General features: G+C 45.2%; 1 protein-coding gene across 8 annotated transcripts in view; it reads left to right on the forward strand.

The window, feature by feature from the left end:
* MBNL3 (muscleblind like splicing regulator 3) overlaps positions 1–24,672 on the forward strand; it is a 116,172-nt gene that overhangs the window by 32,401 nt on the left and 59,099 nt on the right. For 6 of the 8 annotated variants that reach the window (XR_004373170.2, XR_004373171.2, XM_032776427.2 and 3 more), the window contains exon 2: positions 6,742–7,664. The exons of 1 other annotated variant lie outside the window; for it this stretch is intronic. Coding sequence is in view for 5 of the 7 variants with exons in the window: in XM_032776427.2 (XP_032632318.1) it covers positions 7,491–7,664 (174 nt within the window). In the remaining 2 variants the exon portion in view is untranslated. Of the gene's footprint in view, positions 1–6,577; positions 6,629–6,741; positions 7,665–24,672 lie in introns of those variants that run through there. One more of the 8 variants, XM_075068899.1, reaches the window with a different exon arrangement.

Consider the following 24,672-nt stretch of genomic DNA (forward strand, 5'->3'; position numbering starts at 1 on the left):
GCCGCTGATGGCTCCCTGGGACTCCTACCCCGTCTGACCCCACCTGTTCCCTGTCCCCTGACTGCCCCCCGCCATCCCATTCGACCCCTCCTTTACTTCCTGACTGCCTGCCCCCGGAACCCCTGCCCCATTCAACCCCCTTGTTCCCCACCGTCTAGCTGCCCTGCCCCTCTATCCAACCCTCCTTGCTCCCTGCCCTCTTACCGTGCTGCCTGGAGCGCTGGTGGCGCTACAGCTGCGCCGCCCAGAGGACCAGGACAGGCGGCCGGAGCCAGCCTTGCCACTGCGCAGCACAGAGCACCAGATCAGGCCACGGCTCTGCAGCTGTGCTGCCCCAGGAGCTCACAGCCCCACCGCCCAGAGCCTTGTGACGGCAGCGGGGCGAGCTGAGGCTGCGGGGGAGGAGAGACAGCAGGGGAGAGGCTGGGGGCGAGCCTCCAGGGCCAGGAGCTCAGAGGCCGGGCAGGATGGTCCCACGGGCTGTAGTTTGCCCATCTCTGCTTTAGTAGCTGTTTGCACGCTCAGATGTGGTGTTTGCACATCTAAATGCCTGCGTGGCACACACCATTTAGGTGAGCACATGTGTAAATAGGCCTATATCCCACTAATGAGGCTTTTTCTGCTGCAGTGTTTTATTCCTCTTACTTGGCCTGTTTTTAGCATGCTAAAAGCTGGGGGCTAGATTTGACTCTGGCACGTAGTATGATCTGTGGTGATTCATAGCCCCAACATCTGCGATTAGACCCTGAACGAACACTTTCCAAGCATGTCCAGGGAAGAGAAATTGCAAATCTGTTCCTTTTTATGGATAGCTGAGCTGAAGAACAAAAGAGGTTTTTATTTCTTTCTAGCTGCTAAAGTCTACCTTAAATTAAGTAAACTGTTCCCTGAGGGAGAAAGTGTCCAGGTACAGAATGTTCGTAAAGGAAATATTCCAAGTGTCTGTCAAGCCCTTAAAGTGTTTGCTTTAACAGAATAAAGGCTTGGGTGAAAATAGATTTTCTGATTTAAAAGGAAAAAATTCTCTGGAAGGTGATGGAAAATAAATTGACCTCCTTGGGATGGGAGCCTGCAGCCCCTCCTGTACGTGGACAAAGAGTAGGTGCTATGAAAAGGCCAGCCATCGGCATTATTCTATACTAAGCACAGGAGCAAATGCTGTTAATTGCTGGTGCAGTGCTCCTGCGTGCCAACAGTTGGTATTGCAACCCCACTAGAGACTATGGGAATTTTGTAGACAAGAGAACTGGACGGAGCCTAGGTCCCAGATTAGCAAAACATTTGAGCATATGCTTTACTGCTGTGCTGAACTGGTCCTTCACAATTAAAGGCCACAGATTTCCCTTCCCTTTTTGTGTGGCTTCTTTTCATTGGTGTCCATTGATACTGCTTCAGACTCTTCCTCAATGTGGGGCTTTAAAGACTCATAGACGTGTAGGGCTAGAAACCACCTCATCTAGCCTGTGGTTCTCAACCTTTTTTCATTTGTGGACCACTACAAAATTTTCAGTGGAGGTGTGGACCCCTTTGGAAAACTATTATCTGTATCTCTTGACTTCTGTTCAGTCAGTTTTCAGTCTGGGGCTTTCACAGACCCCATAGACCTGATCTGCAGACCCCCAGGAGTCTGTAGACCCTAGGTTTAGAACCACTGATCCACAGCCATAATATTCTGTCATCCAGTGGAGAAGAGACTTGGCTTGCCATATATTTTAGTCTGGTGCAAAGGTCACTTCCCTGAGAAGTCACTCTGTAAAAAGGGCGCCGTTGGGGTCTAGGTTCATTGTGTCTCAGGGACCCCAAATCAAATATGTCAGTTGACAAATAAAGAGGAAGGTTTTCCCCTACAAATGTCCAAACTACCATCTCACTCTGGAATCTGTGTAAATCTGCATTCTCTCCTTCTCATCCATCACTGTCAATAATTTCAGTAACGAGATTCTCCAGGTCAAACCCTGGCTTCTGTTTCCATTGAGGGCTCCTAGGGATGTCCAGGTGTGCAGAGAGAGGTAGAATTTTACCTGCACTGCTTTCACTGCTGATGAGGGTATGTGAGAAAGGAAGGATCCAGAATGAGGTTGTTGGGGGATGTGTAAACTCCAGTGGATTTGGGTTTGGTTGTAGGGGAGGTTAGGTGTCCCACCCCTAGAAAATAACTCTCCAGGGCGTTTTTGTATGTTGTTTTCCTCCATTTTTAAAGTGTCTGTGTCCCTTGAAGCATTTACATGAACATTAGATTTAATTGGAAAGTTGTTGGTTTTGGAAATGTTAAACTCTTAATTTCAGCCTGTGAATGAAAAGTTTAACTGTTCTAAAATGTTAAAAAGGGAGGGCCCCAAGAGCATCACAGTTCTTGTTTATACCTGGTAGAAAATGATCAGATATAATTCCCAAAGTGTCTAGAAGCCAGGAGGGAAATGGGGAGTGGGCAAAATCGCTGCTTGTTTATTTAGATTTAACGTTTTTAAAAGAACAGCCATACAAAAGCTCTGCTGGAAGCTGGACTTTCAATAATAACATCAGTGATTCAACAATGTGACCATTTACTGAAATCAACAAAAGACGGGACAGCTGAACTGGGAATTTTGTCAATTTTTAAAAGCATTGCTCCCCTCTCCTCCCAGCTCAGAATCCATCAAGTGTGGGGTTAATCCATTCAGATTGCTTTGGTCCAAACTTTAATTGAAGGAAAACCCACTAAGTTGGTAAATGACTCTTGCTTTCTAAAGTAGAATCGGCACTCGGTTATTATGTTCTGGTGTTTCACTTAAAGCTGTTCATTCATTTTGGACAAGAGCGGAGATTAAATATGCTTGCACAGTGGATCACACTGTGTGTGTTGAGTTTCATTTCATAAAGCTTTAATGTGTTTTTTTCCCCCCAGTGGGTCTTTTTCTATTGAGAGGAAATCACACCAGTCCTGGTTTGTAGGGCCTGCAGTTAGGATAAAAGGGCTTTTTACTTGTAAACTGAGCAAATGTGACCTGGAAATCACCGAGAGACAATAAATAAGGCTCCCCACCTTGCTGTTTTTCAGAGCAGAATCGCCCTTAGAGTAGTATCGTTGATACATGGGAGCTGGCTGAATCAACCCTGTCACATACATTACTATCTGTGTGCACTCTGCTGCCAGGAAACATGCACACGAGTTGGCATCCATCAGAAGTGTGTGTGTGGGTCACTGACAGGGAACATAGCAGAAGTTCGACCATGGAGCAAGTATGTTCCTGCTCTGCTCTCCGTCCTTACATTAGCTCAAATGGCCAGTGCATACTAATCCTGCCAAAGGTGTCTTTGACATGACTGTCACTCATTGGACTGATCCTGGTCCCACTGACTTCAGTGGCAGCAAAACTGGGGCCTTTGATTTCCACAGCAAGCCCATCGCCTCCTGTATTTCAGCCAGTCGTGCCCCCTCACTGGGCCAGGCATTCTGTTCTGTGGTTCTGGGTTGCTGAAGAAGGAAAGCCAATCACTTTGCTGCTTGCACTTCGCTCCTGCCTTTGCGCTGACATTCAGTTGATGTCAGGGCTAAATTGTTCCATCTGGTAGCCCGGGATATAGGTTCTGCCAGGCAGACCTGGCATGTTTTGCACAGCTCCAGACTGATTCAGAAGGCAGCTCCCCCACCCCCTTTACTGAACTTCCCACAAGCATAACATTAACAAAAACAATATTTGGTGACCCTCCTTTATAACTTCATTCTACTGAGCTTTTTTGGGGGGGGGGTGCGGGGGGAGTGGTGGTGGTGGTGCAGTTTTGTTCCTCTTATTTGAAATAGATGGTAGAATGAACAGTCAGTACCAAAAACGCGGTAATACGCAGAACTGGAAAAATGTGGAAACTGTTGTAAGCAAAATGTATGCTGCTGAGAATTGAATTATGGGGAAAGGGCCGTACTTTTATACTGTCAGCAGTGGGGCTTGTTGAACTCTTCTTTCCCCTTCGGTTTTATTTCAGTCTCGTGGCACTAGTATAAAATTCTCAGTGTGATGTTAGGACACAGGTTTTAGATTTTCCCTGTGGCCATATGGCTAAAATGGATTGGGATCTATATTCTTGGGGGGGGAAGTCTGCAACAATCCAACCATTGACAGAACTGGCAAGTTATGTGTGTGATTACTTGTAGGGAATCCTAACTCCTACGTCTTTGGGCGGTGATCTTGTAAAATCATGCAAGCGTACGCTAGGTTGGGACTGTTCCGTACTTGGAGGACTTTCATTCAAGATAAACCTAGGAAGTAGTGTGGGTGATTTAGGCCCTGATTCAGCAAAGCATTTAAACATCTTTTACTTCAACAAGACTACTTGCATAATTAAAGTTAAGCATGTGCTTCAGTGCTTTTCTGAATCAATAACAAGGTGATGCCCCAGCGGGGTGTCTCTGGGGGCATTGTACTGCTGGATTGTATATGTGTAAGAGAATCTGTGTGTGTTTGTGTGTGAGAGAGAGAGAGAGAGAGAGATTCTGTACTGGAACTGGTTTTTGATGAAAAACAAAAAAAAATTATAATGGAAAAATGCCAACCATCTCTACTATTCTATTTTAGATCTCTGTGAGAGAGAAAGGGAGAACACGTAGTTTGTCACATGCTTTGAGACTTTTAGGGATGAGAGTAGCCCAGTAACTGGCAGATGGTAGTTAATTGTTACATGTCCACACTAAGGGTATATAACAGGTTTGAGCCCATAGCATTCAGACTCGGAGAAACAGGCCCTCCTTTCCACTGGAGTCTAAAGCTTTGGAATATGATCCTGTTCACTAGAAAGTTATATTTCAGTCTGCTCGGAGTAATTCCTAAGAGCGTTCCACCTAATCCCCACCCATTCTCAACCTGTGCTAGCTCGTTTTAGAAGCTGCACCCAATTTGTTCCAAGCTGTCTGTGGAGATGTATCTACATACCTTCTTATATATGCCCTGTAAGGAGGGTTGGGAGGCTGGACTTAAGTGAAGCAGACTCAAACACAAAATTGCCCTGCCTATAAAATCAGAATCAGTTTAGCAGCAATCTCTCTGTTCCTGACTAAACCCAGAAGACACTGGGCCAGTTCTACTTTGTTCCCCCTCCCCTTCAGAGGTTAAATCATGTCTGGTAAATTTGGCATTCACCGTGTCTGTTCTCCGCCTGATACCCGAAAATGAGATGTCCTTCTGGCACTAAAGACTGTTCCACTGATGCAAGTCTGTGCGTAAAAGTCCACGTGCTTTTGCATGACTCTCTCTTGTAAATCTGTGACTCTAATTGGTTCAGCACATACTTGCAATTTACTTTTCACAATTTTAGTTTTTTAGCGTAAAAACCAAAACTGTAATGACAGTATTGTCCCTCAGTGCTTTCTCCAAACATCTGGAGTGCATTTTCAATTCTGTTAAAATGTATAAATTGCTAACAAATGTAGTTCTGACACCATGTCTATAAGATAGGAAGAATTTAAATTTCCATTTCTTGCAGTGTGAGGTCCCTGCATACACTTATGCATATGCATACTTTTGCTCATGTGAGTAAATTTACATGCATGTGTATGTTTTTAGGATTGGGCCCTTCTGTTTTGCAAAATGAGGTGGATCTCAGAAATCTTCAACCAACTTAATCCTATTAGGCTTCGTCAGCTGCCTCTAATATAAATGTGGAAAACTCCAGGGATGCCGTAACATGTTACCCCCCATAAAGAAAATCGGTGACAGAAAGTTACTGACAATCAGTTATTGTCCAACACGCTGAAGATGCTGGAAACTGAATAATGACAATCACTGAAATCTCCTTTAGCTGTGCAGTAAAACATAGTTGTTAACAATGAGTTAATATTTTTTCTGCTCTGTGCATGTGGCTCAAGTTTCCATGTCGGTTTTGCTTTTGATTTTGTCAAGCCCAGATTTATAGTCTCGTTTCCATGTAGCCTTACGGTCAACCGCTGAAATGTATTCCCCAGTTAACCGTGGGTTAAATAAAACACCTTACCGACGCAGAGCAGTGTGCGTATGAGGGCTGAACTACGGCAGTGCCTTCTGCTTTGCTTCTTTGTACACAATGAAAGCAAATCTGCTCTTCCTGCCAGAAAGCTTCCTATTAGGGGGGAGATTTTTAATATCTTTAAAAAACAGAACAACAATTTAAGTCTTCTTTGTCTGAAAACCATTCTCCATGACTGTACTCCACCCTGGTCTTGCATGTTACCGTTTCTCTGTCTAGCTGCATTCTCACAGTGGCATACAGCCACCAGCCATTCTCTTTAAAGGGGGAGAAATAAACAGCTGTTGTATACAGTAGGTTAGCTTTTCTAGTGATTCTTATCCTCTGGATTTCAGGAGCAGGTATGTAACCCAAACCTCATCTTGGGAGCAGCCCATTAAGTGAATCCTAAGCTAAGCTACTTAAATTTGAAACGCAGAGATGTATCACGAATGCACCAGAGGCCGTCATGTAAGACTAAGGCATTTTCTGTGCAGTGGGCACAAAAATGAATGTCTGCCAGAATAGATCAATATGAAACAATCTCTTTTATTGGGTGGCTGCCCAGACCTTCTGCTGCAACAGTAAATCTAATTGGTTGCTTCCTCTTACCATGCGCAGCTTCATATGGGAAATGCCCTTTTATCTACAATGGCTGACTGCACTATGCCGCACTGTCAGTAGCTGCAGATTTCCTGTTAAAATGAACATAGTTGTTTCTTAAAGCTAGAGTTTGGCAAGGGGGAGATTGGATTGTTTTAGCTGATTCTATTTCTCTTTTTCCTACAGGTTGCTGAAAAGTGCCTTTCCTGAAGCCACTGCTGCTTGGATTTCTGTCTAAGGCTGCCTCTCTCTCCTCCCCCAACCCCCCCTTTTTTAAAATTTGGCGTTGCTTGCAGTTCATACCCTAACGGCAACTCACCCCCCCCCCTTTTTTTTTCCTTTTTACACTCTGTTCACTCAGCCATTTTTTCCTTCCTGAGTATGTAGCAAATATTTTTGAGTGATAACATCCTTTCGCTCCTTTTAATAGTCGTGAATTGTCATTTTTAGAACCAAGAAATAAAAGGAAAAAAAAGTTTTCTGCCCAAGGACCGAGACCATTCCGCAAACAGAAGCGCTGCCAGCCGCATATGCTTTTTGCAAGAATAATTGAAACCATTAACTGGAGAGCACAGAATTCATTTGAAAGTCTGCCAGTTATTTTCAAGTAACTTTGGCAGTGGCACAAAATATAACACTTATATTTTAACTTCTACAATTGCACTTTTAGGAGCTGGCCTCTCATTTGATTTTCAGTTATTCTGATAAGATTTCTATTTTGTGATTGGCTTTATGTTTAATTCTTGTTGAAACAAACACAATTTGACTTAAATGAAAACCTAAGTGCTGACGAATAGAAATTTTACCAAAGCAACAAGTTCGTTATTTCTTCACATTTAACTTGAATTCACTTTTTTACCCTTTTTAAAAAAATCCGCAGTAATATTGTCCTAAAGAAGGGTGTGATTGCTTGCATTTTAATTTTTGTTTTTAATATGGCTGTAAACGTTTCCCTGGTTCGTGATACAAAATGGCTGACTTTAGAAGTATGTCGAGAATTTCAGAGAGGTACTTGTTCTCGATCTGATGCAGAGTGCAAGTTTGCCCATCCATCACGGAGTTGCCATGTGGAAAATGGTCGGGTTATTGCCTGCTTTGACTCTCTAAAGGTGAGGACTGTCTAACACATGCATTGCTTAATCTCTTTGCTATCATTCTCTTCCTGAATCATTTCAAGTGGGAGGAATGTGAGAGATGAGTATAACAAGTATTTTTCTGCAGGGAGGATGTTGTTTGTGTAGAATATAGCCCCTAAAATCTAGCTTGGCTAATGTTTAGCGCCCCACAATTGTTTCATTCAGCCTGATTCAGACACTGAAAGTATCAGGAAGCTTCCTGTGAAAGGTACCAGCAGTGTTGGTAAAGACAGGGAAAACTTTAACTCCTCCACAATTATGTTTTGTATTCGGTTTTGACATCTGGTACAAATGTACAGAATATTGAACATCAGAGAGCGAGCACATTATGTAGAGCGTTTTGAGATTGTAGATCATGGCTATGCCTGAAATGGAGAACTCAAGTTACAGACTGTAAGTGAAAGTGAAATAAGAAAAGCAGAGATCCAAAAGCGAGCACCCTAGAACAGCAAAACTTTTAACTTGTGTCCAGAGAATGCTGGCTTTGAATTCAGAACAGGTCTCTGAAACATGCTTTTAAATAAAGACACTATTTGCAGTAATTGATCAGTCTCAGCTGTATTTGCCTGTATCGGGGTGTAGCTACACTGCACCAAATATGTTATAGGTAGCCAAAATATTTGGAGAGTGGTGCCTAAAGAAAGTTGGGGATAGGAGGAGATTTCAAGTGATGTGAAAAGATGCACAGTGTGCAAATCATATGTGAGTTAATGAGCTAAATCTTTTGCTAGTGATCATTCCTGAGAGTTCAATTTCACAGGAAGTAAATGCTGCTTTATTCCTTGTCACAGTTAAGAGTTCATTGGGAAACTTTTTTAAGTTTACAAAATTACCAGATTCTTTCCAGCAACGGAGACAACAGAAAAATTATTCTAATTCAACCATTGAAAGCCTAAGCCAAGATTTTTCAAAAGTGACTAGTGATTTTGAGTGCATCAAGTCCGAGGTGCCTAATCTGAGACATAGAAGGGACCACCATAATCATCTAGTCTTACCTCCAGCCCATCACAGGCAACAGAACCTTGCCTACCCACTCCTGTAATAGGCCCATAACTTCTGGCTAAGTTACTGACATCCTCAAATCATGATTTAAAGCCTGCAAGTTATAGGGAATCCACCATTTACTCTAGTTTAAACCAGCAAGTGACCCGTGCCCCATGCTGCAGAGGAAGGCGAAAACCTGCCAGGGTCTCTGCCCATCTGACCTGGGAGAAAATTTCCTTCCTGACCCCAGATACAGCAATCAGTTAGACCCTGAGCATGTGGGCAAAACCAGCAGTCAGGGACCTGGGAGAGAATTCTCTTTAGTAACTCAGAGCCCTCCCCTTCTAGTGTCCCATCTCAGGTCATTGAAGATGCTTGCTTACAGTAGTCACAGAGGAGCCACGTACCATTGTAGGCAACTTCGTCATACCCTTCCCTCCATCAACATCCCATCTCCTCCATAACATTTTAAAGGTGTCTGATTTTTCAGAGGGCACTTTCTGAAAAGTGATCTCCCTTTAGGGTGTCTGAAGTTGGGCCTAGATAAAACTGAGACACTCAAAATCACTACTTACTTTTGAAAAATCTGAGCTTATGTTGTAGTGCTAAAGTAGGATAAGTTTCCTGTTGTCTGAATTGCTAGAAAGGATCTGATAGTTTTGTGATCTTAAAAAATTTCCCATTGAACATGGAGTTTTTCTTGAAAAGCCTTGGCTTTATTTTAAATTTTGGGCACAATAGTTAGGTGAACTAGTGAAAATAAGACCAGGTCGAGGTCCCGTTTGACACAGACCAACCCGTATTATTACAGTTTTTACCTTCCTAGGTTTTTCCCGTTTGTTGCACGTTGATAGGAAGTTCAGACATCCAAGTTGCATTTAGTTTTGTTCTTGTTAATCCAAGTTCATCAGATGATTTCTTAGTTATATAACACGTTCAAATGTTCATTTACATTACGCACCTGCTAACAGTGATAGACTGAAATATATTTTTATCAGCAAAGAAAAAAGTTAATGTTCCTTGTGCCCTTGAATCTTTTGAACTGCATCCAGTGGTGGGACAAATATTTTGGATAAAGAGATTAACATGTTGACTTTAAATTATATAACATTCACTTGTAAGCTAAAAGGAGTACAGTAAATATTCGGTGTGATAGTCCAATATATCACTTACTGGACCATGGGAGAGAGCTGCAGAAGTAGTTTGGAGCGCCCCACAAACAGCCTAACCGCTCAGTCTGGAGCTGTTACTTAACATCCAGAAATTGCCTTGCAGGCAGAGCTAACTAAAGTGACGGTGCAGTACATAATGCTTCACTCTCTTTGTGGGTTACAAGTCAGTAAGGAGCTCCTGATAAGCACCCAGACTTCTGCCCTAGGCAGTTCTCTGCAGAGCTGGACTCAAGGAATGAAGTGTGCAGATCCCCATGTGCACTGGTTGGCTCAGATTCAAATCCCACCCATTGGCAATAACACACGGCTGCAATTAACCATTGGGGGGGGGGGGTCAGGGAACATCCAGTTTGGAAGAGAAAAGAGATATCAAAGTTGTTGTTGAAGTGCTCAGCTACTAGCTTAAGCTGCCTGCTCAGCATGTATTTCATCTGTTTTGTTATGTGTAATTAGGTGATGAGTAAATTTACATACTCATTACAGCCTGGTCTTCAATATAGAAGCACATGCTTTGTACAGACTGTTAAAGTGGCAGGAGAACAGAGTCTGAGTGGGAAGTTTTCTCTGGACTACTCTGATTGGATCCATTGCATTGCAATGGGCCAGTTTACTTCATCCCACAGAGAGGAAACCACAGGAGAGGGGTAGCAATGTTAGACCCCAAGTGCAGCCAATCCCACAAATTCCAGAATCCTCCACCAGCCCCTAAAAATTGTGCAATCGGCTTTGAAATCAAGAGACTTTTAAACAGTAATCAGTGTGGGGTCTGTTTGATTTGCTCTCTGGGTTTTGAGCCTTTCGGGTCAGGTTTCCAAGTGTTTCTCGACAGCTGTGAGGGTTGGAAACTTATTTTTTAAGAAACGCACTGACTCTCCTTAGGCTCATGATGATCCTGTGAGATCTAGCAACACTGGGCCTCCGGGGATCTGGACCCCATTGTGTGAAGGGCTGTAGAAATAAGCCAAACAAAGATGTTTCTTGCCCCAGAACGGTCAGAGTTAAGAAAAGGGTCAGCAGGTGACTAGACAAGAGAGGTGAGATGTGATGTGGTGGGAGCTGAGGTAACGGTTATCACAGGTGCTGGACTCTGACCCCTCCTGGTCTCTTCAGGTGCACCTCCCTCAGGTCTTGGGCCTCTCACCATCATCTCTAATTTATGGTGGAATCAGGAAGTTCTCCTTCACAGTTGGCATCTAGGCCTAGTCTGAGATCACCTCAACAAGCCTGAGTTCTTGGTGGTGCATACATGCTGTTCGCTCCCTCTGGGAGCGAGGACAGCCGCCACCAAACAGCAGTATTTATTTAGAACAAAAGCATTTCAGAGAAAACAGATCTTAATGCAATAAACAGTCTAGACACTCGGCGGCCGTTGCCTAGGGCTTCCCATTCTCTGGAAGGATCCAGCTCTTTGCAGATCCACCGTCCCCCTGGCAGCCCCTGACAATTGCTCCCTCCTCCCGCCCCCCAGATAGCTTTTTAACTGTTTAATGTTTTCTTGATCACTCTGTTCCCAGCATTGCAGAAGAGCTGCATCTCTTTGTTAGGGACAAGATATAGGGTGCTCAAAGCTAATGGATTCCCCTGTTGTCTTTCAGTTGCCCCCCAGGGTTTGTTCACGCTTGCTTATCTGAATCCAGAGTGTTGTTTCCCTGCTTTTTTTCCCCACAGCCCCTTATTATCCTAGAACAGAACATTAATACAGGAATGTCTGGTACGCCAGTATGCAATCACATCGCCTCCCTGACCAGGTCACATACAGTGTTCTTAACATTATTACAGCTCAGCATTCTTCAATTATTACATGCCTGTCGAACAGTAAAAACAGATAAGGTTGCAGATGTAGCTTTGCTTGTCAAAGGAGACGCCAAGCTCTTGCTCCACATTTCTGTGTGCATGTGTGTCTGCATCTCTCTTGATATATTTTCTCTCCAAGTAATATGGGGTACATAATGGTTGGATTATGAAAGTTTTTTTTACAGGAGTCTGGTGGGTGCCTTATGCATCACAATGCAACCTCTTTGGAGCCTCAAAGAGTTGCAAAATTTTGGTTCCTAAATTGGTCCCAAGTGCCGGACTGAATCTCACCCATCCTGGAACTCAGGCTATTTGAGAGGGAAACCGAGGGGAAGAGAAGGAAATCTTTCTCTGGCAAGTTGATTATAAAAAGAAGAAAAGGTGCTGTTTGAAGCTGATCAGAAGTTTGGCTTGTATACCAGGACACCACACACACACTGTGCTTCCTCCTTCAGCTTCATTAAGTGGAGGAGGATTATTTGAATTCAGATGTGAATATCATACCCTGCTTACTGCTACCTTTGGAGAACAAATTTCCAGTGCTTTCCCTTCACTAGGATTGCCTGGGCAAGCAGAATTGATAGGCATCCTCACAGAAAAGATTCAGGGCTCTGATTTGGTCCAGTATTGGGATAACTCTGTTTATCTTTTACTGGAGGGGGAAAAAAGCCCTCCCAGTGTATTGGTGGTTTATGAGGCATAGTGATATCTGTTATGTTTCATGGCGAAGTATTAGTTTAAGAAGCTATGAAACAGAAAATAACATTTCAGCAAAGGATAGCAGGGTACTTATGCCACTGTAAACGGGATAGCACTTAACAGCCATTCATCGCATGACAGTAGCTTTCATTTCCAGGGAGACAAAACAGTAATATTGAGGAAAGGAGTTAATCTGCAACAAGGCCATTTAAATTCATTACAAGGGACCAAAGAAGTGTTGAACTCATCGTATTCCTTGCTCAGGTTTGACACACAATCCTATTTAAACCAGTGGCACTTTCAGGGGGCCACGCTTGATCAGCTGGTTTTGCCAACTTGCCCAGAAGTACCAGGGCTTTATAGCAGTCTGCCAATAAGTGCTCATCCGTTAACTTTCCTCAACTATTCAAGCATATAACCCATACCACTGTGAGCCTTTTGGGTTTTTAATTGCCTTGACAGCAGATTGTTAGAGTCTGAGTTCTTGGCTGCTTCTGTACATCTTTAAAAGAGGTTAAGAAAGACATTGCTGAGTTACTGGAAACACAAATTGATACGTAACGTGACTGGGCAAAGGAACTTTCATAGATACAAATGTACTAATTAAATGTGCTTATAATATGGACCAACATTTCGAAGAGGCTTTGATTTACATTTGTAGCCATTTGAGTGCCCAGAATATGGACTAATGTTTGAAAACAACATTTGCAATCTCAGGTTTGCTTACTTGGTGCAGAAAGAAATTCAAGCGTTTTGGATGCCAAAATGTAGCAAGCCAAAAATCTCAGATGTCCAGATTTGGATTTGTGGGGGTCAGATTTGAAACTGTGGCGTTATAAAACTACTACTATCTGTTGTTGTTTTTAAGCTGGTCAGCACTAAACAAGCTTGTTGAAACATTCACATGTGTAATGATGTGTTGGTAATGGTTGTGATACAGAAAAGGCCTGGATTTTTCAAAACTCAGTTATCCAAACTTTGTTTTCAACAATTAGGTGGTGTCACTTAACATCTGATATTTACGTAGAAAATTTCCCCAGGCAGTCTGAAACTTTGATTATCCAAATTTATTCAATCTGCTTATGAGATGAGGACACAAAAGGTTATTCTTTATGGGCTTGATACTAAATTTGAACCCCTTCTATTCTGACTTTCAGTGGAGTTACCCCTGAAGTGCACTGGTGTGCGACCGGAATTGAGTTTGATCTGTGTTAAGATTTCAAAGCCTATCGGAATTAATATAAACAGCGCTGAGCTCAGTTTATGGCCATGTTCTTTTTTTAAAATGGATATTTTCTTTACATTTTTAAAGAAAAGGATGGTAAGTGAATTTTAGACCATATCTCAGAAAGTTTAGCCAAAGAGAGCTTGATTAACGGTTTGTCCACATGGGGAGTTGTTCCAGAATAGCTATTCCTAATTAACTCCATGTGTGGACATTCTTACTCCAGGATAGGAGTGTTTTATTCCAGATTAGTTTATTTCAGTGGAAATAACTTAATTCAGAATAAGGCACTCTTATTTCTGGGATAAGTGGTTCCACACAGGGAGTTAATCAGGAATAGTTAATCCAATTTAAAGTCACACCCTGTCTTATTCTGAATTAACTCTCATGTGTAGGCAAGCTCTAAGTAAACCTGACAAATAATTTAGAAATAAATTACCTTTGTGAGAAGTTTTTCTTTTACAGCAGTTACTAATGCACTGCACATTTTCCTTAACATTTGAATGATGGTGTCTGACCAGGAATTAATTTATTTTGCAATGGCGTTCTGTTGAGATTTTGGCAGATTTTTGGATGTCTAAGGTGTCTTATGGCACTTGCTTAACTGCTTTGCTGAATCAGAGTGTAAAGAGGGGAAAATATTATTAAATCTGTAATTACTGGGTATTTTTTGTTACAGTGCCATAGTTGAAATTAAGGAAATAAATAGACTTAAAATTTTAAAATAACACCCATTTCTTAGGGCCTGATCACCTTTGTTCTGTGCATTACAATTCAGTCCGTTATAAAAAACGGTATGTAATGTCATAATTTTGTCAGCACACAGATACTGGTATTTATCCTTTGCAACTAGCAGCAGACTCACCTTTCTTAGGTGCAATCGAGGAGATGAGGCTGAAAACTAGGAAGCTACTGTAGACGGCATGCTTATTTTTGTGCTTGTTCACTAATCTCTGTCGTATGACTTAATAAGTAGAGTGTTGTGTACATGGGTTTACTGTGGTGGGAGAAGTTACTTCTGTAGCTCGTGTGTGACATGTGCGGAGTAGAGTATATATCCTATGTCTTTAATCTGCATAATGCACACCTTACTGTAACACTGCAGCAGTGAACACAGTATCTTAGGTTTATTTAGGGTTGTCCATAGAGTTCTGCTCTTTGCAGCTCCAGGATTTTTCACTTGATTTATTTATCTGCAAGTATTAGTAATTCCTTGTCTCTGCTCACGGTGGGCAGCTCTAGCAAGCAGATGGGTTTTTCGGGTTGCTCTAGAGAGAGCCAAGCTCATTGTTTGTGGTGGCTCTTTCCACAGCTGAGGATGTTTTATCTTAGCTTGGTGAGTTGCATTCTCCTGGGGCAGGTGGTTTGGGGTACCTGGCAGCAAGCAAGGGCATAGTATACTATGAGGAGACAGGCAGAGAGTTCCTGTGCATGCACAGCGTGAAGGTTTTCTTTTGCATTATGTTCTGCACTGCAGACAGCCCCTCCCTGTTGTCCCCTGGGTCTCCAGGATTCTTCACTTTGTCAGTGCATGAAGAAAAGTTGGGGAGTGTTGTGCCCATGCTGACCCTGATGCTGTGAGGCTGGGAATTGCAAGATGGCCATCCATCTGTTTGCAAAGTGCCTCCCAGGACGGAGTTTGGGGGCAGCATTGTTAAATCTGACCCAGCTTTCCTGTGATCACGGCTGGGCTGTGACAGGTCCCACATGGCTGGTTTCAGGGCCATCTTGCTCTTCGCGGGAGCAACAGCGAAGTCACGTAAGAGGCTAAACTCCTTAGTTAGCCTCTCTGAGCCTAACGCAGGTTGATTGTGCCTTGTGGGCACAGCACTGTATGGAGGGGTGGCCTGGAGGAAGGTTGCCCGCTTATGGGGTTCAACTCAATAGCTCACATATGGGCAGCTAGCGCTTGTGGCAAGTGCAGGGCCAAGATGGGAGGACGCAGACATGGCCCTGCACCCTTGGAGCCTCTGTGCCCTCAGTGGCCATAGGGAGATGAAAAACCTTTTTGCGTCTATGTTTAAAAGTTATAAATGAGTTCCAAAATGGCTGGAAGGAGGTGACTGTCTAGCAGGGCCCTGGGCCATGGCTGGAGCAGTGGCACTGGTGCCTCGTGGTGTGATCCAGAGGAAAAAGCAGAGCAGAACTCTGTGTTCTGCCAGCTTTCTGCTGCAGCTGTTAGCCGATCAGAACATTTGCTTGCCCTACTATCAGCATGTAATACGTTGCATTCTGGTCAGAGTCACGGCGTACATCTGTGTGGGGCAGGAGGGTGCTGTGGAGAGAGTCGTGTCTGGCTAATCACCCATGGGATCGATCTCTGAGACTCAGTGAGCTGCAGTAATAGGGATCCCTGGGGCTCTTGGTTGGTTCTATTTGGAGAGGCCCTGGGTTAGCGCCCTCCCAGGCCTGGGGAAGAGTTGCTTATGGGACAGCCTCATGAGCATCATTTTAACTCCTCTCCAGCGAGGGGCTTTTCTTTCTTCAACTCTGCCCTTCACACTTGTCCCATCATTCCAGCATTGTCTGCGTACCAATAGCCCTGAGGAGATGGGGCCACAAGTGGCACTGGCTGAGAGCAGGCTGCTCCAGGATCTCTGCTCTGGGGAACAGTTGTGCCTTCCTGAGTCCGACTCCCTTGCTGGTCTCCCTCCGGGGCGATACAGTTCTGTGCCAGCCCCAAGACAGGACCGATTCTGCCCTTCCCTTCCTGGTCTCCCGCCAGGGCGATACAGTTCTGTGCCAGCCCCAAGACAGGACTGATTCTGCCCTTCCCTTTTGCACAACCCCCCGGATTCACCGCCTCTCTTCTCTGGGGTTTGCCTTTCCAATTGCACGTTCCCTGGCTGTGTGGAGAGATGCAGATCTTCTGTGTGGGGACCTCCACGCATGACAGATGGCTGCACGTTGGCTTGTGGTCTCAGCCCAGTTCCTAGTGGATAGGTGGATGCCCACATCCCTGCAGGCATTATTAGAAGAGAAATGAGGAAGAGTGACCTCCCTTTAGACCGTCTCTAGCTAGGGTGAAGGTCAGTTGCAGGAGCAGTGCAGGAAAGCTTGTATTGCCACCCTCTTTCTGAGCTCAGTTATCGACCTGACCTCTTTCATGACACCAATTCTTTTGGTAAGAATGAATTTAAAGTGCGTGTTATTTACTCAGCTCAACAGGGATGACTTCCTTAAGCCACTTGTCTGATACATGGGTATGGTATTTGGCTTATTGGCCTATTTAGCAGCTAATGGATCATGCTTGGGCACTAGGGTGACCAGACAGCAAGTCTGAAAAAGCTGGATGGGCTGGGGGGCAATAGGAGCCTATATAAGAAAAAAAACCCCAAAATCGGGATTGTCCCTATCAAATCAGGACATCTGATCACCATGTTGGGCACTGACTGTGCCTAGGAAGTGTTCTTAGATATTTTCCTTCCAGTCAGTTGATGTGCTTTGTAACGATCCCTTGGAAACTCAGCACCTCTGCTATTGACTTTGATTTGTCCAGATCGAGAGCAGCAGACTGCATTGGAGAGTTGGTCGATTTGAGTGAGGTGGACATCTAAACAAATAAATCTTGAACTGGCGAAGGTCACGTTTTCTGTTGTTTTGCACTTGCTCTTGTCTAGCGATATTTTCCTGGGAAGCATTTCACCAGTTGCATGTTCCCCTCTAAGTAAGGCTAGGTCTTAGCTGACAGGTGTATGGAAGCACCTGCCCTCAAGCAAAGCACTGCAGCTCCTGTGTAAAGGACCTAACTGACCTGACAGGAATTCACTGTCCTCTGGAGCACTGCTCCATGGCACAGTTACCAATTGCTGTTTTCTTGTCTATCCACAACTGCCCCCCGCCTGCCCACATGGAGTGTCTCGGCAACACTTCTGTTGCCTGGATTTGCAAAAACAAGGGCTCTCTCTTTGAATTAGGTTGGGGTTTAACTCCTGTGGGGAGATAACAAATGGGTTGTAACTCGGCCCTGTGAATATCAGTGCAGCACGTTGCTGCTAGTACAGGGCCTGCAGAGTTTAAAACAGCTGTAACCTTTGTTTTTATCGAAATCCTCAGCTTGGGTCGTCTTTTTACTCAGACTGGACAGCTTTGTTCCCCAGACCTTGCAGCCCAGCAGAGTTCCGCAGGCTGCACAGACGGGAGAGCAGGATTGGCCCTGTTCTATGGTGCACTGTGCAGGAGAGCAATCAGAGGGACTGTCGGGTCAGGTTTAGATTTGCCCGTAAGAGAGATGAGTGTTGATTCCCAGCTGGGGAAGATCCCTCCCAAAGAATCGTTTGGCTTTAGGGCTTAATTTAGCTCAGAAGGTGGAGCTTTCGGCCCCAGAACCAGCTTTGGCAAGCTGTGACAGTGCGCAGAGCTGTGCTAGCCCTTTCGTCATGTGAAAATAATGGTTTAATTAATCCAGTTGAAATGTTCCGGGGGGCATCAGATTCACAGGGCTGCTGTGTTTGTAGCTAGCTACCCACCAGTGGCTGTAGAACGGCCTTCCTTCTCCACAGCCCCCAGATCTATTACAGTTCCTCCTTGAGCCCAGCCCTCCAGACCGTGCGTGTGTTCATTTCAGCACCCAGGAAATTGGTAGGATTGGTAGGCCAGGAACTCAGTGGTAGAGTCAGAGCAGCTTCAGGAAGGGCTTTTCCACATGCTCCACTGCCAGCATCTCCTTTCCCAGCCAACACACTGTGGCAGTGCAGAGCCCACCCCTCAGATGTGGTTAGAGGCGTCTCAGATGCCATTTCTGAGCCAGGGGCTAATCTGTATCCCACAGGGGCAGAGCAAGCAGCATTTTCGGCATTAAACTGAGCCAAGAGTTACCTTGGCATCCTGGTTGGGTAGATGGTGGTGAAGTGCTGACTCCTGTTTTCGTTTGCCTGAAAAAGCAGTAGAGAAAGTTCTATTGGGGTCTGAATCTGAACCCTTCAGATTATCTGCAAGCTGCTTGAACAGATGCAATGTGTCCCAGGATACAGCGTGCTCTCTCCCACTTAGCACAGAGCCTCCTAGCTAGGCCCCAGCTCAGCAAGTACTGAAGCAGATGCCTAGCTTTAAGAAGCTCAGTGGTTTGAGCATTGGCCTGCTAAACCTAGGGTTGTGAGTCAATCCTTGAGGGGGCCATTTAGGGATTTGGGGAAAAATCTGTCTGGGGATTGGTCCTCTATGAGCAGGGGGTTGGATTAGATGACCTCCTGAGGTCCCTTCCAACCCTGATAGTCTATGATTCTACGATAGGCAGTAACTTGTGTGAATGGACTTCAGAGGCACTCCTCATGCTCCCAGCAGGGTAACTTGTTGGCGCAGGGCCCAGGGTAGTTGACAGCAAGTGGGAGAGGAATTGCATTCTGTACACCTTCCCCAATACCCATGGTAGTTTCCCTCTTCCCGTCACCACTCACCACCCAGCTTAGTGCTATCCTTTTCCTTGCATACGCCGACGCTCAGGATCATTTTATTCAAATATGGGCACTTAAGTTACACTGATGGTGTTTGTGCCTGCCAACAGCAGGTGAAAAAATCAGACGCAGTTACCTGCTGTGCTGGCCTGCAGAGGATAGGAGTCTGGAACAGCCCCAGCTAGGGAGCTTTAGCTTGCGCTGCTTTTAGCTCTGGCGGTCCTTAGTTCAGTCCCAACGTGTCAGCCAGGACGGTGGCTGTTGCACAGACACTGCTGAGTGCGTGCATGTGCGCAGTTAGGCTTCCAAGTACTCTGAACTTAGTTTGTGACATGATGCAACATTGCCGTTTGACCTGTAGCACTCCCTCTTCACAAGGCTTTTTGATAAAGTAACCTCTGATAAGAGGGTAATGCACGCTGGCTTCCAGTCTGGTCAAAATCCATTAGTATGACAATACATGTTTCTCGCTATAGCATGCTGAATGCATGGATTCTGTCAATAGCACTAGAGAGAGAACACAGCATCATCTCCCCAGAAGTTGCTCTAAATTCAGATTTCTGTTGTTTGCTTCTGTTGTCCTGTAAGCACTGTGGGCCTCACTAAGCTGAAAGGTTCTTCAACAGGGTCTAAAAATATCGATTTGATTTTCATTTAGCACAGAACATATTTCTATTTAGCTATCCTCTCTGCTGCCACCGAGGATCCTTTCTCAAAATCACAGACCTAAACTACTCAGTAGTGGCTCACACGTTTCCACCCCGTCAGCCTGTGTAAAGGGTTTTTCTGTGATGTAAAGCATGCTGGAAGTCTCCAGGTGCTAACATGAAACAACTGTTTAAAGATACAGTAGATTTTTAACATAATCGTATCTGCAGTGATGTAACCTCCCTGCCTATGGTTCCGCATGCACTGGGCATCTGTTCAGTTTTCTATATTTCTGTGAATTATGTTGCCACAGTCTGACTTGGTGTGGTAGATACGGGAATGCATCAGGGAACTCCATGGTTATATGTGAAACCATCTGAAGAGTAGGGAGCAGTTTCTGAGCGTGTGTCTACACAGCAGTTAAATCCTACAGCTGGTCTGTGGCAGCTGACTGAGGCGAAGGGGCTAATTAATTGTGGTGTAGATGTTTGGCTTGAGCTGGAGCCTGGGCTCAAGGACCCTGTGAGTGAAAACATACTCTAAGTGTCTGATTTAGGTTTGTGGGTTTATGGAGGTGCAGCCTTTTCAGGAGCTGCAGCTTGCTGAATGCTGTGTGATGCTCAGTGGGCTGAGGCGTTCTGTTGGATTTCGAATGTTACAAACTGGAGTTATACCTACAGGATGATTTTCCTCTCATTTACCCCTCCTTTCAGCTGACATCAGTGGAGTCCCTCTTGCGGCACGCTGTGTGAGTGAGAGGTGAAATGGGCCCTAGGTGGAACTGAGGAGAGTTGTAGTTTCAAGGCATGCTGTTGTTCACTTCGATTGAGTAGCTGAAAGGCAAGCTCTGTTTTTCCAGCTCTCACGCTGGTATCAGTGTTGTGCCCCAACCTGGCAAGCTGCAGATCCCTGGGGGGCGGGGGGGGCAAGGAAGCGGTCTACGCAGGCACAGGGGTTCGCTGCATGGAGCAGCTTGCAGGGCTGGTGCTCGACATCCCTGTTGTGTTGGTGATTCTGAGCTAGCAGAGAACCAGCTCCTGTTCTCACAGCTACATTTGCGCCAGCGCTAGCAGGAGTGGAAAGCAGTAAAAGCACTTAGTCAGACAAGATAATGGCTATAACTCTGAATAACCTACAGAGCAGATCTTTACAGCAAGATGGTGCCTGTTTGACATGGTCCCTTTGTTGACCATAACCCTCTGGTTTATCTGTTTGAAAAGAGGGTGTAGTAATTCATATATATATGAATTGCTATATATTTGAGGGGCTTGGAAGCTTATCAGTAAATATAATCAACACAGGCCAGGTTTTCAAAAGAAATCATCACCCAACATCTCCCACTTAAGCAGCTAAATAAATGGCTAGGTGTTCAAAAGAGGAGCTGAGCTTTCATTGAACATCTTACCCTATAAATACTATTGTGTGGCTATTAAATAAATGTGTTGAGGTGCTTTGCTGAAAGTTGCCTTACATGGGCAAAGCTTGACCTACTGCATATTAAAAGTCATTTATGATTGTCCATAAAATAGCAAAAGACAAGCTTCTTAAAGACTGAGGTGCTCAGAAACAATAGCAACGGGGACCATAGATAGTAGTCCTATTGAAGTCAGTGCAAGTAAGGATGTCCAAACTGGCTCTGAGAGAACTCTTGCTGCATGGATAGACTTCAGTGATGTCTACTACATTCTTTAAAAGGATTTATTTGTAAAAGGCATGAAATCCTCTGTCTCCGTTCTGGGACAGGTAGACAAAAGTACATAAAAGTGTTCAGCTAAAATATAACTGTTTGCTGTAATATAATGCAGTATAAAATTTACTCCTATCCATAAAATAGAAAGTATATAACAAAGGAAGAAATTGTCGAGCTGCTGCTGCCAAGATACATTGGGGCCTTGGTTATCTTGGCTCAGTGCAGTCCCGGAATATCTGTGTGCTCTGACTCCTCCAAGTTGTCCCCCTGTTGCTGAGTAAAAAAAGTATGTTGCCACAATCAGAAGAGTTAATGCTGGGATTCCAGCCCAGATAGATTTTCGGCTTTAGCTCTGAATTTTTGCTTTTGCTGGTTTGCTGGAGCTTTAACCTGGTTCCAGTGTAGCTCAGTATAGCTGGATTCAATCCAGAGTTTGCAGCTTTGGGGGAAGATTTAGTTGAAAGCAACTGTGAGACGTTTGTTCCTGGAAGGAAACACTGTGTGTTGGAAAGGAAAAATGCTTAAACCAAACTCATTTGCCTTTTTTAAAGATTTACAGCAATGTTACAGCAGATGGTGTGCTCACAATGCCAGATATTATTAGAAACATGATTAGTACTAATAAGGTCACCGTCAGTGAAAGAGAAGGTCAGTGTGTAGACCTTGTTTGCAAGGTGACAGCCTACCCTGCAGGGAAGAAGGATTTTTTTCCCCAATAGCAGAATGCAGATGTTTAAAACACGATGTTTTCACATGTCATAAAATGGTTGCACAGGAGAGAGAAACCCCAGTCCAGCCTAGCAGAGCTGTGGATCCTGTGCACCCACACTTTGGGCTAGATCCTCAGCTGGTGGAAATCAGTGTAGTGCTACTGAAATCAAACATGCAGAATTGATCTGATTCCCAGATCAGTGCAAGAGCCTCTGAAAATCACGTTACAGAGCATGAGGTGTGTCTACAGCGTTTGTCTTCATAGGTTCTAAGGGGAAGAGGGAATGCTGTGATGGTCTGGTCTGACCTCCTGTGTATGACAGGTCCTAGGACTGCGCTGAAATTAATTCCTGTTTGAGACAGAGCAGCTCTTCTCCCTCGCTCTCCAGCCCTTCACCCTGTGTGCTGCGGCCCTGCTTCAGGACAGCACGCTCCTCTGGAAGAGAAATTAGCAGTCACATGAGGCACTATGTCCTCAGTCAGCCTTGTGAGAGTTGAGTAGCCCCAGAGGCAGAAGGAGCTCGTGTTTACAGAGTTTCTGTGCTGATGTGAAGGAAGTGAGGGGAAAGAAGAGGGATGGTAAAGGCAGGTCAGGTAGCAGGACCCAAGAGGAGAACTCTAGGATGTACTAAGAGAGGCTGTGGGTAAGAGCGATGGTGGCCTTCGCCGTACGAGGCTACGTAGTACCCCCATGCACACCTCTAGCTCTTCAGAGCACCATCGCTGATTCCCGGTCCATGATCCCACCAGGCCTGGGCACAGATGGAATTCTCCAGCGTCCCACTGGGAAGATCTTGCTTCCACTCCACCTCCTGGCTTGCCTGGCCTATGCAAGGGAGCCTAACCAGCAAGTGGAGGGAGTTGGGAGAGCTTATTCACTGCTTCCAGCTTCTGTGGAGTTGGGAGACACCCACATGCGGCTGGAGAGAAGAGGACGGGCCCGTGCGTGTTGCTTTGCCAACCCTGGGAACGTGGCCCTGGGTGGAGGAGAGATGAAAGGAGCTCCTTCCATTGCCTTGGTTACGAAAAAGCAAATGACAACTGCTAATGGCCTTGCCACCTTGTTATGAAAGAATGTCTCTCCAAAGGATTTAACTTCCTGTCTGCCTCACCATGGCATTGGCCTGTTGCAGATTTTTATCATGGGAGCATCAAAGGAATACTAATGGTGCAGCCTAACTTCTATGCAGCTATGCGCATTGGTTCTCCAGGGCACATCTCAAAAATCCTGATCAGCTTTCAGGAGCGTGCTGCAGTCTGCCCCACTTCAGGGGGAGTGTCTGTCATGAGCGAGTGGGGAGGGCCTGTCTGCATTGTAGCTGGGCAAGGGGGTGCCGAGGGCACGTATGGGCATCTTGAAGTTGCGGGCAACCTGCCTGAGAGCGTAGGCATGATTGGATTGTGGTTTTCTAAGTACACATTATGCACGGAGGCATGGTTGAGGCTGGGAACAGTCACACAGAGATTAGTCCTTTGAAGAGCCCAGCATGTAATTATATGTTACTAACCTCTCACGGTCTCCTGTATTTCCTTCTGTTGCTGCCCCTTGCCAAAATACTGGTATGTAAATCAAAGAGTTCTTCTGCCTAATCAGATCCATTCCTCCTTGATTCATTCACGTGATGCCACAACATGGACCTTAACACCGCAATCCCTGCCTCATGATGCTGCTACTATCAGGTTGGGGTATTCCCGAGTGAATCGGGCAGCGGAAAGTGGAGGTAGATCTCAGTGGGAGTTTCTGCCTGCATACGGGTACTTGAGGAGCCAGTGACACTGGGAATGGAGTTCAGGACATGCATGGGATGTGACCGCTGAATGGGGTCCTTTTCTAGCTTTAAATGTTCGCCAGATGCAGTAGGGATGGGTTTAGTCTAGGTTAGCCGCAGAACTGTTCTCTATGGCAGTTGAATTCTGATGCTGAGAATCCCCATTTCTTTGCACTTGCAGGTGTTTATTTTTGTACAATACTGTGGATCTGGTGGGGCAGGTGTGCTGTGTGCTGAGTCCTGACTCCTCATCCAAAGACCCCCATTCTGCATCACTCCCTAACAGCCTGATTCCCTTCCACTCCTATATATAGCCTCTCTCTCCCCTCCCCACAGGTTTACTGGTTCCCATGTCCCGCTCTTTCCTCTGTGTCCTCACATCCCTCCTCCCAGCCATTCACTCTTTCTCCATTTTCCATGCCGCTGCTTCTCAGGGCACTAGGGAGATGAGGAAGCAACCCCGCTGGAAGCCCCTGTTTGCCCCATGACCCATTGCTGCCCAGTGAGCCAGCAGGGCTTGCCAGGTCCCGGATGTGCGATGAGAACCAGACCAGGTGAGTCAGGGAGGTAGGCTGCTCAGCGTGGGTGGCTGATGGACCTAGACAGATCTGTAGATCATTCTCAGTGAGGCTAAAAGAGGCTGTGACAAATGAGGGGAATAGTTTTGAGTTGGGATGTGGAGAGTGTCTCAGTGGGCTCATCTTGGCATGCAGGTGCAAAGCATGGAGCTCCCGAATGCCAAAAAGGTTGGGTCTCCCAGGGCTTGCTTTGCAGGGATTCCTCTGCCCAAGCACATATGGCATCCAGGAAAAATGGAAATGCTCCCCTGCAGACAGCGTGTCCAGCTCAGAGACTGAGTTCAGTCATGTGGAAATGTGTAGCACAGTGAATGTAAT

The sequence above is a fragment of the Chelonoidis abingdonii genome, chromosome 8 (genome assembly GCF_003597395.2).
Source record: "Chelonoidis abingdonii isolate Lonesome George chromosome 8, CheloAbing_2.0, whole genome shotgun sequence".
Taxonomy (NCBI): domain Eukaryota; kingdom Metazoa; phylum Chordata; order Testudines; family Testudinidae; genus Chelonoidis; species Chelonoidis abingdonii.